This window comes from Drosophila subobscura, chromosome J, assembly GCF_008121235.1.
Source record: "Drosophila subobscura isolate 14011-0131.10 chromosome J, UCBerk_Dsub_1.0, whole genome shotgun sequence".
NCBI lineage: Eukaryota > Metazoa > Arthropoda > Insecta > Diptera > Drosophilidae > Drosophila > Drosophila subobscura.
Genome location: NC_048532.1, coordinates 16,133,964 through 16,149,994, shown reverse-complemented (window position 1 = coordinate 16,149,994; position 16,031 = coordinate 16,133,964). Strand labels below are relative to the sequence as shown.

General features: G+C 46.7%; 1 protein-coding gene across 1 annotated transcript; it reads left to right on the top strand.

The window, feature by feature from the left end:
- The first annotated feature begins 15,043 nt into the window (after positions 1-15,043).
- LOC117894327 lies at positions 15,044-15,813 on the top strand. The gene has a single exon (XM_034801311.1). It carries the CDS (start codon positions 15,163-15,165, stop codon positions 15,796-15,798), a length of 636 nt encoding a protein of 211 aa, XP_034657202.1. The 5' UTR covers positions 15,044-15,162; the 3' UTR covers positions 15,799-15,813.
- The last annotated feature ends 218 nt before the right edge of the window (positions 15,814-16,031 follow it).

The following is a 16,031-nucleotide window of genomic DNA, read 5'->3' as shown; positions in this document are numbered from 1 at the left end:
AAACCATTTTAATCTATTTCGTAAATTGCGGAAAATAAATCAGAATTTAGGCATTTTGTATATTTTATAGAATTAGCCAAAAAAGAACTCCAAAAACTGCTGAACATTAATTATTTTTCTGCCTAGAAATGTATTCCCTCAAAGTCCGCACACAGCGCAACAAATAGTCGATCATTTACGTGTCTGAAACTATCTCTCAATCCATCTATATTCGATTTACTAAACATCCTTGGGGCTAAGGCAACAGCAAACAATTGACAATGTCCGCCAGCGATTGGAAAAATGTCTGACACTATTATTTAGCAATCTAAACGACTCCGAACAGGAACTATTTGCCATGGATGCAGTTGAATGTACATTTACTCCCGTTGGAGCTGCTGTCTCGATGCGTGTGAGTATTTGGACGTGCCCGTAGCTCGGTGATTTGGTAATTGCAGCATCAACAATGATGTCACAGCGCACACAGGGCAGGGCAGGGCAGGGCAGGGCAGGGCAGGGCTTAATGTTTATGCAAGTGTGCGGGGTCTGTGGCCATAATATGCAAGCGGCACAATTAACGGTGACCAGTCGCAGGGCCAGTGAGAGTGAGAGCCTGGACAGAGTCCAGTTAGCCAGACAGGCCCGCGAGCTATGCAAATATGTCGAACACAGTCAATTAAATTGGAACTCGCAGCCCGCAGTCGGCAGTCGGCAATGGCCAATTGGCGAGTGTTAAAGCGCCAAACGGGAACCTTAAACCTTGGCAGGGGCACGGGCAGCGGGGATAAACATGTCTGGTCTGGGTTATGCCTGGCAATTTGATTAAAATTTGCAGCAACAACAAAATGTGTTTCCCACTCGAACGAAAATTTGTAATTCAAATTAAAAGCGCAAATAGAAAATGGAAGGGAGGTGGGCGGTGGGCGGTGGGCGGTGGGCTGTGGCAGGCACAACAAAGGGAATACCAAATTACTAGTGAAGCGTCTATCTCAGCAGCGTCGAGGAGGAGCGGCAGCAGCCAGAGAGAGAGGCGACAGTGGAGAGCCCTGGCCAAAAGGCAATGAAAAGCAGTCAGTGGAAATGACGGCAGCGCGGGCCAGAAATGAAGGCAACTAAAAAACAAAAAGCAGCAAAAGGAAAGGAAAAAAGAAAACGGAAAACAGAAAACAGAAAACCCAAACAGAGAAAATGGAAAATGCCGCCACATTTGAATGCTGTGAAGCAACAATGTTGCATTCCACTTGGGCACTTTGTTAGGGACTGCCACTGCGACTGCTACACTCGCATGTGGCAAGGCAAAACAAGGCAGCAACAGTCAGCACAGCACAGGGACAAAAGGCAAAGGGGGCTGGCTCTGGCACAAGAGGGCGAAAAGTAAAAGCCACGCAGGCATTTGGCACGGAAAAATATTTTAAAATTCCAGCAACGAAAGTGCAGACAAAACTCTTAAATGACGAGCAGCACGTGCCCAAATAAAATGATGCGCATAGTTTGGGGGCAAGGCGGAGAGAGAGAGAGAGAGAGAGAGAGAGGGCAGGCTGGGTTCCCCATATGTGTGAAAGGCAAAGCAGACAGACTCATATGTGCAGCTGTATATAAGCCTCTCCTTCCGCCATCTTCCGGGCTCTTTCAGCCTGGCATCCCTTTTTGCCAGGGCGTAGGCTCAGCAGCTGGCATTTTCTTTTCTTTTCGCTGACTGTCACCTCGTGCAACATCAGATGGCACCTCCCCTGCTGCTGCGTTGCAGATGTGCGACTGGTGCAACTGAAAATGGCTTCTTTCCACTGATATATTGATAAACATCACTGCCAGAAGGCAGCAGCAGCAGCAGGCACATTTTTATATTACATTTCGGAAAAAAAACTCTGCATTTTTGTGTGCATTTTGAAACATTTTCAACAATATCAAATCACTCACAGAACAGCCAGAGAGAGAGAGCGAAACAGTCAAGTGCGAAGCTGACTTTAGATAACAGAGAAATGGGAGAGCGATTAAATATTCCCTTTGAGTTGTTTGGCCATAAATCAGCAGCGGGTCAGAGGTTTATTTGGAGTACACTCCCACGCCGATATCCACTGGAATTTCGCATGCATCAATTGAATGCCAAAATATCATATTATAAATGTAATTTATCATTTATCAGTTTTATTTGTACATTTGCGACGCAGTCAAAGGCAACACAAATACGGAAAAAGTTGCTTTTATCATTAAAAATTATCAATCAAATAGCAACAAACAAACGTTCAAACAGCCGTTTCAGTCAACGTAAATGGATAATAACTTTTTAAAATAATATTTATGCACAAAGATAAAATATTATGCCGATGGTTGCCGCATGGAAATACCTTAAAAATAATTGCGGGCCATTAAGGGAGCATTTGTGGGGGCATATAGAAGGCAGAAACTCCCAATCAAAGGGAGGGCATTTGTATATAATTATGAAACAACTGACAGCCACATAAGCTGTTACACAATCCACAGGGATGAATGCCAGTCGAGAGATTTTCCAACATCCAATTCCTTCTTGTTAGTTGTCGCTCGCAACTTTGTAATCATTAAGCGTGATAAGTGCAAACATGCGGATGAAAATCAACTGGAAAATGCACGCACACATGCTCGCACATGAGGCAGATTATCGCCGCTGTAGGAGCAGCATAAATCAGCTGTTATTACATGGCCTGCCCCTGCCTGGCAGCTAATTAAAGTTCTTCCAATAATTGGCGAATTTATACACTCGAAATGCGTTTTTTCGCATTCGATTTGATTTGAGAAATTTGCATAAAACAAACATTGGCATTTACGAGTAAATCACGCAGCACAAAAGCTAAAAAGAAAGAGCACACAAATCAGGAGACAAACAAATTAAAACAACAAAAAGCTGGACTAGCCATTCCGCTCTCTGGCCATAATCAATCAAACGTAAAATAAATGAAAATATGCTGAATAAACCGAACAACAAATCGTTGTTGTCTGGCTTCCTTTTTTTTTAACAACTTTTGTCTGTTTTTTGCTGGTGGCCGGTGGCTGGTGGCTGTCTTGGCGGCGGCTCGGCTCGGCTCGGCTCGGCTCTGCTGCTCTTTAATATGACTTCCTGAACCATTAAATTGTAGCATAACAAACAAAATACTTGCCGACCATTTCCGTTTTGGCTTGTTTCAATGACATTTAAGCGACACAAAAACGAGAGGCAGAGAGACAACAAAAAATACAAACTGCAAAGTGCAATAAAAAATTTGTTGAAATATGCGACGAGCGCTCCTGTCTCTCCTCTGGCTGCAACCGCCCCTCAATGTCTCACTGTCCCCCCCGTTCTGTTCCAGGCACCGAAATGCCAAAAAGAAAAGAAAAGTATATGGAAGAGGGTGTAATCTATCGACTGTTATTATACCCAGGCATGGGAGAGTTATCAATGATACATAATTCCCTTTTTTTGTCAAGAATTTTGATTGCTTTTTTGGCATATAACTGCTGGGGTGTTGACAGCTAATTAAACGTTCAAAAAGGAGTTTTCGTATATAGAAAAATATACGAATATAAATATATAAATGCCAGGAATCGTTATACAATACGAAACTCTCAGCCGTTTGCTTGGGCAGCCCCACAGCTGATCTCGGGGATCGGGCATGGCTTGAATGGATTGTTTTCAATGCTCTCTGCATTCTCCCACTTAGCACACATAATTCTCCAAAAACAACATGCCCACTTGCTGCACAATTCATGGATATAGAAATGAATACCGCGTACACTGAGTTGCCTCGCCTCGGCTCTGCTTGGTTCGGCGCTGCTCGGCGTTTTATTTGCACTTCAATTTTGCCCTCGACGACGCCCGGCGGCGCACTTTATGGCGATTGCAGTCCCCAGCTGCACTCGGCTAACTGCACTGCAGTGCACATGCTAAGGAGACTCCGCGACTCCACTTGGACTTTGTCCGGGAGTTGGACACGGGGTCTGGGGGGGTTCTGGGGGGTCTGGGACTCGGGCAGTTTGCTAGACAAGTGCTACTTACAGCTATTTTATGCTTGGAAATGTCCTTTTGAGCTTATCAGCGCTTAAAATCGGACAGAAGTCAGCCGAAAAATAATGGTAGGTGGGACACCGGGATACCGGGACACCGGGACAGGGGGCACCGCACCGGGAAGCACACAAAAAGACAGCTGCAGGTGAAACTGCACGGTAAACGAAACGAAACGAAACGAAATAAAATCATGTGACACTTTGTGGTTAATAACGCGAGGGTATGCATGCAGGACGAGCCCTGCCAGGGGCTCCTGTTGTCTCTCCCGAGCGCCGAAAAATGCGGCAGACCAATTGGCTTCCGTGGAACGGAACGGGACAAAATGAGTTCCTGGTGGCGGCGGTGGCAGTGGCCGTGTCGGTGATTTAAATGCAAATTTATTATCATGCAGCAGTAAAACAAAAAAAAGTTGTATACAAAATCAGAGTGTGGGAGTGTGCGGGGGCGTGGCGCATTCGCAAAATATAAATAAATGGGCGAGCAAAAAAATATGTAATAATAATAATATTTACACAAGCAAAAACATAAAAAAAGCGGAGTGGAACGAGAAGCATTTTTAATAATTTTTCGCTTTTGCATTTACATTTTGATTAAAACAATTTGCATATCGCGGTGTGCGGCCAGCCAGCGATTAATTGATTGAAAACAATTGGAGTATTAATCAGCGCCAAGTTGCAACAGCGAAATCAAGGCCGGCTGGCTGCAGCCTAGGACTGGGCGGTTTTCATTTAATTTCTTAATCGCAATTGATGGGCATTCAAGTAAAGTGCAGAGAGCAGAAGTGAGATTTATAACATATTGCTGCTGAAAGTTTTCTAAGCAAATTTGGAGAACATTCAAACAAAGGCAGGCGCACACTGCCTGCTGCTGCTCATCGTTAGTCAGTGCCACAGGAGACACTGACTGGCTGACAGAATGCCTGCCTGACTGCCTGCCTGACTGCCTGTCTTACTGCCTGCCTGCCTGCCTGTAAAGCAAAATTGTTCTGACAGCCGGTGCTCGTTGTGGCGAAAGGGTATATGGAGTGCGTGAGAATTGGAGTATGACAGAGGGAAATCCCAGGTGAAATATGTGCTTCCAATTAGCACTTCGTTTAGTCTGTTTTATGGCTCTAATAGTCATCTAAAAGTCTGAGTTACTGCACTGCATTGAGCGCTTATTTATTTATATTTTGTGAATGCCAACATCCGCTTCTTCTATGCCTTTCCGTCATTATTTTCCTACTCTAATAGTTCGCCAGGGCATCCCGCATTCGTGCATGTCGCTGCCTCATCTTTCTTCATGTTTAAGTTTGCCATTTTTCAACAACTCATCAATCTGTTCGATCTGCCAGGGCACAGGCCATGCGCTACTTAACGTTTTGCTCTAACTTATGCCAGGCACGCACTCGCTCGCTCGCTCCACCCACAAATGCGGCAGCAGCATCAGTCTTTGTCTTTCTCTCTGCAGCACTGAGCAAATATACGTACGTTTTGGTCGATTTGAAGCGAGCTGGAACCCAAAGCGGAAGTTTCACTCATGGGCCTCAAACCAGCGACGCTGCTGCTGCCGCCTGTCGCCCAAAACTTTTTTATTATGTATTTTGCGCTTTTATTATTCATCTATCATCGCTGTTATAGTTTAATAGAAAGTTTAAAAGTCATCATCATCGGGGGTCCTCGGGCACAGCCATTGCCAATGACTTGCCAAACACACACTAAGCGCCATATGCTCAGGATCTAAGCCAACTGCTTCCACATGACAGGCGGAAGACTCTCACGACGCCCTCGAAGAAGTCTCCGACGCCAGCCACTGATGTTTGCCACTAGCCAAATGGCATTTGGCCAACAGACAGGAGATAAACAATTAAATTTATGCAGCGAACGTTTCATTAGCATTCGAGGAACCAAACTCATAGCAGGACAGCGAAAAGGCAGCAGAATCTTTCCTTGCTTAGTTTTTTCTCTTGGCTGTAAACCCGAGCCCCCAAGCCGTTAGTGTTAATTAACTTGGCGCAAAGTCAAGTGCCCAAAACAGACACAATATGGCCATGGCCAGTTGCACTTTGAACTTATTTTACTGACAGGACATGGCTGGCTGCCATGGCCGCTATGGCTACGGCTAGGGCTAGGGCTACATCTACGTATGCGGAACGCAAATTCAATGAAAATTCCCCAACTGCAGCAGCAGCAGCGGCAGCGGCGACATTAATGGGCGGGGGCATGGGGCCAGCGGCAAACGCATGCAAAAAAAAAACCAACAAAACCGCAAAGTGTTTCTAATAAATTGTGCAACAGCAAAAAGCAACAACAACTACAACAAGTGTTTAAATTTATCGCATCTGCGATTTACACACACAAACACAAACACAGCAACAGACGCTGTCCCACTCGCACCCCTTTTGCATATCGCTCGGACTGAATAAACAATATTTTATATGAGCCAAGAGCCCCAGGACCAGCGCTCGAGCAGCAGCTCCTCGCAGCTCGCAGTTCGCAGCTTGGCCATCGCCACTAACTAAACGATGCTGAACATCGATAGGAGCTGTGGGGGAGAAGACTACAGACCGGAGGATACCCTATTAGGGAAACTCAAGGCAGAAAAGGCTCTAATTTATGTTTGCAGTTTGAAGAGTCTTAGAAATTATTCCAAGAAAGTTCTCAAATATTTGTACACATTATAAATAATCCATAATTCCGCTTTTATTATTATCTTTATTACCCTAATTATATTTCTCATTTTATTTCTTTCTAAAAGTATTCAAAAATAATTAAATTTCTCACATTTTTCCATACAAAAGCTTTAAAAAAATGAGTTCCAGGCATGGAATATTCTATGTCCTGCCCAATATCCCCCTCCCCAGAGATCGCACAGATTATAGGGTGTAGAAACCACGAAGAGCAATTATGATATCGGGCATGATTTTGTGGGCAATTGGCTTTAATGGCTAGCATGGGCAGGCCAAGCCAAATGCTGTCGCCAACAGCAACAGCAGCAGCCCAGCAGCGCAGCTTCGTGCTTGCCCCTGGTATATGTCTCCTGCCCCTTCTTTTGCATGCCCTCTGCATGTGTACAATTTATTTAAATGCTGCCAAAAGGCAACACCACAGAACTGAAACTGACACAAAAGCATGAACTGCTGCTGAGACTGAGGCTGAGTCTGAGGCTGAGGCTGCCGAGACGTAGATGTAGGCGATACTCAATTGGCCTCCGTTTTGGGAGGCTAAAGTGTCGCTCTAGCTGTGTATTATTAGCACCAAGCTGGGCCCATTGCCAGCTGCTAGCTCGAGCCTAGAGAGAACGAGTCCCGATGCCTATCGGGGCGCAGGCAAACACCCATCTAGCCCCAGCAGCCTTTCCATTCCCATTTTCCCCATTTCCCTTTGCGCTTGTGGTGTGTTATTTATTTGCCATACCCTGGCGGAGGGTGCTAGGATTTATAGCAGATGTTTGTGGCAGGCAGCGAGGAGTTCATTCTACAGCAGGATTGTAGCTATTTTGCTTTGTCTCTCAATATTTATCATACATAAAAGTAAGCACAAATGGCCATAAGCAGCATCAAGCAAACCCAAAGTTTACCCTACATCTGAGAGAGTATCAAAAGCTTCGACTTCCCCATTCTTCCTTCACTTCTTGTATATTTTTTTTGTTGCTGGTTTGTTTTGCGGCCTGCAATTTATTTTTATATTGCCTTATATGATAATCGTTTGCATTAAAAATCGCCCGCCGTTTGTCCGTTTGTCCGTTTGTCTGGGGCTCTTTAGGGCTGTCTGTCTGTCTGTCTGTCTGTCTGTCTGTCCGGCAGTTGCCTTTTGCCAAAAAGTGTCGCTGTTTGTATTTATTTATTATTCAAAGTGTTATCGGTGACAGAGCAGCGGTGGTGCTGGCGTCAGTGGTGGTTGGGTTGGGTTGAGGGCAGAGCGTGGCAGCCAAAAACCCAAAGGATTAGTTATGATAAATGTGTTTTATAAGCGTGACACTCGCGCACACATCGAGGGAGGGACAGACAGCGAGTGGGGGAGCCGGAGCGGGTCATGTCCTGTGTCCCATTTTAATGCACAGATAATGAGTTCCTTTGTTGGCAATATGTCAAATCGCTAGGCCAATATTTCAGCCTTCGTGCTCGCCAGGCGGAGAGCGAGAGCGCAAAGGATTGAGATTGTGGGTTTACATTTTGCCATTTGCCATTTGCCGTTTACCATTTTACCATTTTGATATTTACCATTTACCATTTTGGTGTTTTGTATATGCGCGTCGAATCGTGTTAATTGCCATGCCACCCCCGCCCTGCCACAGAGGAGTCTCTTGGGCGCAGGGGCAGAACTACTGTGATGAGATTAGTTTGCTTAGATTATTCGCATATAAATCAGTGGCTTCGATGCTCGGGGTGGTCGGAGATGTTACGCAAGACACAACATGAAATGCTGATAAATATGGGCGAAACTTGAGAGCGAAGAGAAATCAATTAAAATCGCTTCAATGGGTTTGACTGCCGCTGCTGCTGCTGCTGCTGCTTCTGTATTTTCCTTCTGCTTCTTCGAATTTGATGCCGCTGCCGCTGCTGCTGCTGCTGCTGCTGTTGTTATTGCTCATCGGTCGGTTGCCATGGATAATACTTAATTAGTCGTGTGGAGAAGGGTGTATCGAATTTATCAATGAACATGTCACATTAGGCGCAACCCAAAGGGGAAAACATTAGACAAAGGAAAGGTTTTTGCTTACCGAACTTTCCACAAACACACCCACACACACACACACACCCACACACCCACGCACATTCATTTTGTAACTCAATTTGCGGCTTCATTTTACATCATTTTATGTAGAAATTTTGGTTTTTGCTGCAGAACATGTCAAATATCATTTCTACACCGAAGAAAATCTTAGTTTAGTCTTGGAACTATTAATGCGCAAGCAAATTAAATGGAAATAAATTAGAAATAAATCTATAAAATCTACAGCAAGTGTTGCCAGCTCTTCTATGGCTCGTCTATGATAAGTTTGTTGCCTTTTTTAGCTCTCTAGCCCTCGGTGAGCACATCTCAAAGTTGCCTATGCCTTCGGGCGGGCACACACAATTTTCATTCAATTATTGTTTTTCTTTTCTTTTCTTTTTTTTTACAGAAAGAAAAAAATGCAATTATGTAAGTCGGCAAGCATAATCGATGAACGACCCGACCCGCGCCTGGCATTGATGTAGCAGGCTCTGGCTCCAGCTCCAGCTCCTGCTCCTGCTCCAGCTACCATCCTTTAGCTGCCATTGCCCATGGTTGCTGCTGCTCGTCTGCGATTCTTCGATTGTGTTTCCGACTCTTTTTCTACAGGCTTGCTGCGCCTGGGCAAATGTGAATGTGATTGCCTTATCAAGACGTATGCAAGGTAAGGTGCTTATAAATTCGATTAAATTAACGCCAGAACGCACGCACACTGGCTCCACCCCGTGCTTGAGGAAAAACTCCTCTCTCCTGGCACTCGTAATTTCAATTTAATCGCGTGCCCTGAACGCGTGACTGCCGATGTGCTGGCTAATAAATATTTCACTTATTTCACGATTTCACGCCTACTATTTGCTGATATCACCCCCTCTGCTCACAGCCCTCAGCCCCCCCATCGTGCTGACGTTGACCCTGATGCGGAGTGAATTGTTACAAAACGTTTTCACCATTTGTTCTTTGGCTGCTCGCACATTGTCACCCCCAATGTGTGGAGAGGTGGGCGGACATGTCTCGGACTGCTGCTGCTGCTGCTGCTGCTGCCGAGGTGTTGAATGTGCCGAGTGCTGCCAAGTGCTGCTGCTGCTGCTGCTGCCGCCGGCGGGCATGGGGCGTCTCTCAAAATGAGTTGACACTTTGCATGTCAGTGTAATTTTGAAATATTAATCATATGGTATATGGCATGTGCTGCGATGACTGCTCCGCCAGCTACCAGCCAGACTGGGAATATGTTTGCTTGGCATGGCATGGGCCCCCCCTCCAGAGCTAGAACTAGCTCTCTGTGGCAGTTGAAGCTATTGTTGCTGTTGCATATTACGTTACAGGCGAACATTAAGCACTTATACTGCTAGACCAGAACAGCAACACAGCCAGGACCAAGGAGAGCTTCGGCTGCATAATCAAATAGAAAATTCCACTGAGAGAAAAATAATTATAAAATATAACAAAAATTAAATGTGAGTGTTAAAACAACCAAAAATGTTTATTAATGCTTTAAAATATTTATTTAATATTTTATGTATTCCACATGTAATTTCTCTCTGTGTAATTTGGCTCCGAACTCGCCTGGAGTTGGCATAAAGCAATTAGTGTTGCATTTTATGGCCTTTAATGTGGTAATGGTTTCGGGTAATTAACAATTATGTCTAACTACAAATGCGACACGTTGCCGATTGCGTGTGTCCCAGCACCGAGTTCCCAGTCCCTGCCACAGAGTCCTGCCCGCAATCTCCAGCTCGTGGCACTTCCTCCTTGAGGTTATTACAAAATTTTGCATATTTCAAGTGGCTACCGAAAACTTCAACTCAACTCTAGCTGAAAGCAACCACACCCCCTGCAGCCTGCAACATTTTGAAGCGAAGAGCGGCAAAAGGGAAACTTAATTTCCATTTTCCAGCTGCAGCAGCAGCAAAGGAGCAGCAGGAGCAGCAGCAGCAGGAGCAGCAGCTGAACAAAGCAAATTAGCCATGGCTGTGAGAACTAACTAAGTGGTTTGCTTACTGTTAGTTCGTTTGGCATATTAAAATGCTCAGAAATTGCCCTCACTTTTGGCCCGTAATGTGGCCCCCAAGTAGAAGCGGGGTTCAACTCTGCTGCATTCCGCCAGATTAATTACCCATGCAAAATGTTGCAGCCCACTGGAGAGAGCGAGCAGCAAAAGAGCCAAGTCCCAGCGACCTAATGAGCCAAACTGCATCGAGAACAAAGGCTGCTGCATCTTTTATGTGTGTGTGTGTGTGTGTGTGTGTGTGTGAATCCCATGATTCATATTTCCATTTGAGTTCTAAAACTGGACAAACATTTTGAGCGCTTTGAGTGTTTAATACCCACAAAATATTTGCACCATCAAGCAAATTCATGTGAGACTTTCTTTGGGTGTTTCTAGCTTTGGAATTTCTTAATTTAAATTTAATTTTAAGCACAAGTTTTGGTGTTAACTAAATTACAGGTGTTTGCCGGCACCTGTTGCGGTTTTTTTCTGCCCGTTGAGTGTGATTTTTCGATTGTTTAAAAGATTTCTCGATGCCACATTAATTGCTGCTTTTGAATGGCATTTATTTCGTTTCTTTTTTCGTTCAATCATCTCAAAATAAATTCAGAAAAGGCACCTAAATATCTGTGCTATCTGCCAGTCATATCCACACTCAAATTCCAACATTCCATAATTCAATTCCAGCACCTCTAAGCACCATTTAGTGGGTCCCATTGGGGCAAATTTCGAATTTCATTTTAAACAGCAACAGACGCTCTTTAGGCCATAATTAAAATGACCCAACCCAACCTAATGGGCGGCTGCCCAACCCCTCAGTAGTGGCATTTTCACAGCTGCACACCCCCCGCAGAGTCTGGGTTCGTGCGCATTCCCAATCCCGCAGAGATCGGCCCCATTCTGCGGTCGTGACGCGAACCTCGGACTGGAAAGTCTATTAACGTACACTGAAACTGTTAATTTTGCTGATGCAATTTCGGCTCAATTTATTGTGCACCCACAAAATACAATACAAAAAAAAAGGAACTGTGTGTGTGTAGTGTGTGTGTGTGTGTTGTGTGTGTGGGTGGCAAGCGGAAGCAGTGCAAACGAGGAAAACGAGCCGAAATTGAAAAGCCAAAGTACATAACAACAAGCTGGTGGCCAAACGCAGCACCTACCACCCGCACCCCGCACCACCCCTTGCTGCACCCTAAAAAATGCCAATCCCAGGCGCGAAAATCAATATAAATATGCTAGGCAGAGGCAGAGGCACAGGCACATGGCCATGGAGCTCGCTCCCTCTCTCTCTCTCTCTGTGTCTCTGCCTCTCTTTCGCTCTTGAAACATGACAATTTATGTGCATTTTGTATGCAGGCGGCTAAATAGACAAGACTAGGCGGAGGGTCCGTGCCGGCTGTGCGTGCGCCACACGAACAGACGGACAGAGAGACAGACGAACCGAGAGACCAAGCGAACATAATACAATGGCTGTGCCAAGGACACCCAGGACAGCCAGCCCCTCCACCCCCCACCCGCTACGCCACGTAACGATAAAACTTGAAAATGCTGTTAGGCTACGGAAAAATTTGTTGCTGGACTTTTGCGAGGCGAAACAGTGCGGGGTGTGTGGGGTGCAGGCCTAATTTGACGCCCACTGCCACACCCATAGCGGAAATGCACGCACCATTGAGTAGTGTGTGTGTGTGTGTGTGTGTGTGTGGGTGTGCCATCTATCTGTGTGTGTGTGTGTGTGGGAGTATGCGTGCAATTTCAAATTTATGCACTGCACTGTAAAGCAGGCAAACATTTCCGCCAAACGCACACAGCGCCCTCCCCACCCTCCGGGCCAGCTCACACCCACCCACGTATCGGTCGCTCTCTGGGGAAGCTCCTCATGAAGCTGCTCCTTCTGCGCCCGGGCTGAGAGAGTGCAAAAATCGAATGCGACGCACAATTGTGAATTATTTACAGCAAGTTTTTGGGGCTGACTGCCGCGACTGCTTGCGACTGCGATGCGACGCTACGGTCAGCGACAAACCTAATTACAGTTAGCAGTCGCACCCGGGCAGGGGTGGAGTGGGGGGTTGGACACGCACGAGAGCAGAGAGCAGAGGCAAACGGCAAAGCGGCCACAATGGTCGCCTTTGTGGAGTCGTTTAGCCGCGCAAATTGCTGTCCATTCAGTTAGCTGTTAGAGCCCTTTTGCCACTTGCCACACACACACGCAGACACACACACACACACACACACACACACACACACACACCTCTGCCGAATTCAACTGCCAAGCCACATAACTTTGTGCCCCACCCCCAATGCAACCATCCCCCACCACATTGCGACAACTGACTTTTCAACTCGACTTCGAGCCGACTGCAGTTTGTTGCTGCTGCTGCTGCTGTTCCTGCTGCTCCTCTTCTTGTAGGAACAGGAGCTGGCTGGCTGGCTCCTGTCAAGTGGACAACGTCAGGGCCTGCAACAACAACAACAGCAAAGAGTGGGCCGCAAAAAAAGGAACACAGCCTGCTGCAAAATATTGTGCAATGCGCTGCCAAATAACAAAACAAAATAAAAGTTTCCACAGAGCCAGAGAGGGAGCAGAGACGCGGCAGGGTACGACCAGAGGGATACTGCGTACATTTTTGACATTTTTGCATAATTTTTGGATGCACTTCTTAGCACTAATAAATGCTACATTTAATTTAAATATTTATTATAATATTTATTTTTAATGAAATATTTCTTATTATTTGCAGGTAAGGCTCAAGGCAATCCCAAGACCGATGCTACCCATAGAGCTAACCCTGCCACGGGGTATCCACAGATGGGTGGCGCTGTTACATCGCGCATAAACAGCAACAACGAAAAACCTTTAACGGCAAATGTCGAACCACGGAGTCGCTCGACCCTCGAATGTCGAACTGCTCCGCAATGACCAAATGCGTTTGTTCGTGCCCCCTGCCCCCTGCCCCCTGCCTCCGGTACGTGTCTGTGTGTCTGTTTTATTTTACTTTTGCATATTTTTTGGCGTGTTTCAACTATACTGCGGCTCTGTCTCTACATTTTTCAAGTTGTCTGCGTTTGACGTGCACGGATGGGCGCTCCACTGCGTCGGCGGCAGCAACGGCAGCGGCAGCGACGTCGGCGGTTGGCGTAGTTACAGTTTTGCCCATCGACTCGTTGCCACTCCCACTCCCACTCCCACTCTCCCTTGTGCGGTTGTGGTTCGTTGCTTGGTTATCGCCAGCGCCACTACTCCATACAGTCAAAGAGCACTGCCACTACCACTGCCACTACGCCGAAGGACTAGCCGAGCAGCCCAAAAAGGGAACCCAACGACTTGGCGGGTGCCCTGTCGGTGAGCCTGTTTTTTAGTGCCTTCCGTTACCATTAAATTTTACGTTTTTATTAGCGCGCACACACACACACAGGCACAGACACACAGCTACAGATAGGACACCCCCCGCCCACCACCCTCCGCGACTTTTGCCAGCAACAAGAACAATTTTTGAATATTTCCGTTTTGGCTGGCAGTTTTCGGTTTTCGGCTTGTCTACAAAATGCAGTTTTGCATGCACTTCGTCCGGGCGAGGGCCACAAAACAGACAGAAAAAAAGCGTCCAGCGCAGAAAGACAATAATAAGTGCAAAACGAGAAGCGAAAAAACGAAAAAGCGAACAAGCAAACCAAAAAGAGGGCACAAAATCAACCAAAAAAGAGAAAGAGCGGGGGAGAGAGAGAGAGAGAAACAAAATTGCATTGCGCTTGGAAAGGCTATGATGATTTTTCTGTGTTTTTTTACTTTATTTTTCCCTGCTTCTTTCTACCCCTTTTCACTGCTTGCTTATGGCTTATCAACGTCTCGGATCGTTCGCTCAGGGGGGGATAGTGGGTGTTGTGAGGGGGGAGTGACTGCCAGAGCAAAAGTTGGCACAAAGATAGCGGAATATTGTCGCTGAACAAGAAGTTGCATATTTTTGAGCAAAACTGACAAGGGGTAGAGGGGAAGACCAAACAGCACCACCATTAAGAGGCCACGACGAGGCCATAACCAACACCAGACCAATGTTGTAGTTGGGGTTGCAGTTGCTGTTGTGGGCGGGCTTGAAGCTCAAGCCGCAATCGAATAGTTGCAGCCACAACTTGTTCTGGGTTGCAGGGGTTGCAAAGGAAAGCAGCTCGAACGACTCGAACAACTCAAAGCACGCAAAGCAACTCAAACTTCTGCCACGCTCAAACCTGCTGGCTGTGCTTTCAACCCTCGAACAAGTTTGACATCCACAACGGCATCGGCTCGACAGTTGCAGGGGCTGAAAAAAACACTCTTATACGACATCAGAGTAGTCCCAACGGCAACACTCAGAGCGAGTTCGATTCAGTTCGACTCAATCCTTTTCGGAAACTCAAACTCAAAATTAAAACAAAGTCAACAGCAACCGAAAATTCGTTAGAATCCCAGCTCCGCTGCCTCCTCTGGCACTCGCTCCTCTCTAGTGGCAGACAAAATGAATCTCTGTAAATGGCTGTGGCGGCTGTGCGTGCATTTCTTCCACTACAATTATCCGTGCATTGCCATCTACAGCAGTGTGGGCGCCGTGGTGACGGCCTATCTGCACTACCAACTGCGTATGCACAGCCTCGATCTGATGTACTGGAAGCAATTGGCGGAGACATTCGCGCAGGAGATCGATCGCTTTCAGCTGTCGATGCTCTTTGTGATATTCCTGATCAATGCCGTCTTCGTGTTCGTCCTGATGAGCGTCTACCTGCGCCCTGGCATGGGCCATGGAGTGGATGGCGAGTTGTCGCTGCTGCAGATCAAGGATCGCTATGCCCGCTACATTCTGCTGCGGCTGATTGCCCGCTTGGACCGCATTCAGAGCCGACTGGCAGCGCGGCGGGATGGCCTCTGCCTGCAGCACTATGTGCGCGCCCACTGCAGCATGGCCAAGGCGGTGGCCATCTTCCGCAAGGACGCCCGCAAGCTCATCCGGCCCAACGAGTCGGAGATTATGCTGCCCGTCGAGGCCATCTACCACGTGGAGGAGGAGGACGAGCGACACCTGCGGCGCGCGGGCTACTACAAGCTGAGCATCGACACCTCCGATGAGATGGTCAAGGGATTGTTTAACGCCATTTAAAAGCGCTCACACACACACACAGCCAATACATGCATACGTGATGGTATGTGATGGCTGATTTCGATTTAAAGTTTGAGTAAATTGCAGGCTGTCAGCAGCAGGACAACGACGACGATGACTCTCTGTGGCGCTATAATTGCTTTTATCAACTCTCCGTTCGGGCAGAGTGGCTGGCGTGTGCCTTGCCTTAAAGCCATTTTATTGTTTCAATTGTTGTTCGGTGCGGGCGCCTT

What these genes read in the sequence shown, in the direction of transcription:
- LOC117894327 (XM_034801311.1), top strand. Translation starts at nt 15,163, where the DNA reads ATGAATCTCTGTAAATGGCTGTGGCGGCTGTGCGTGCATTTCTTCCAC.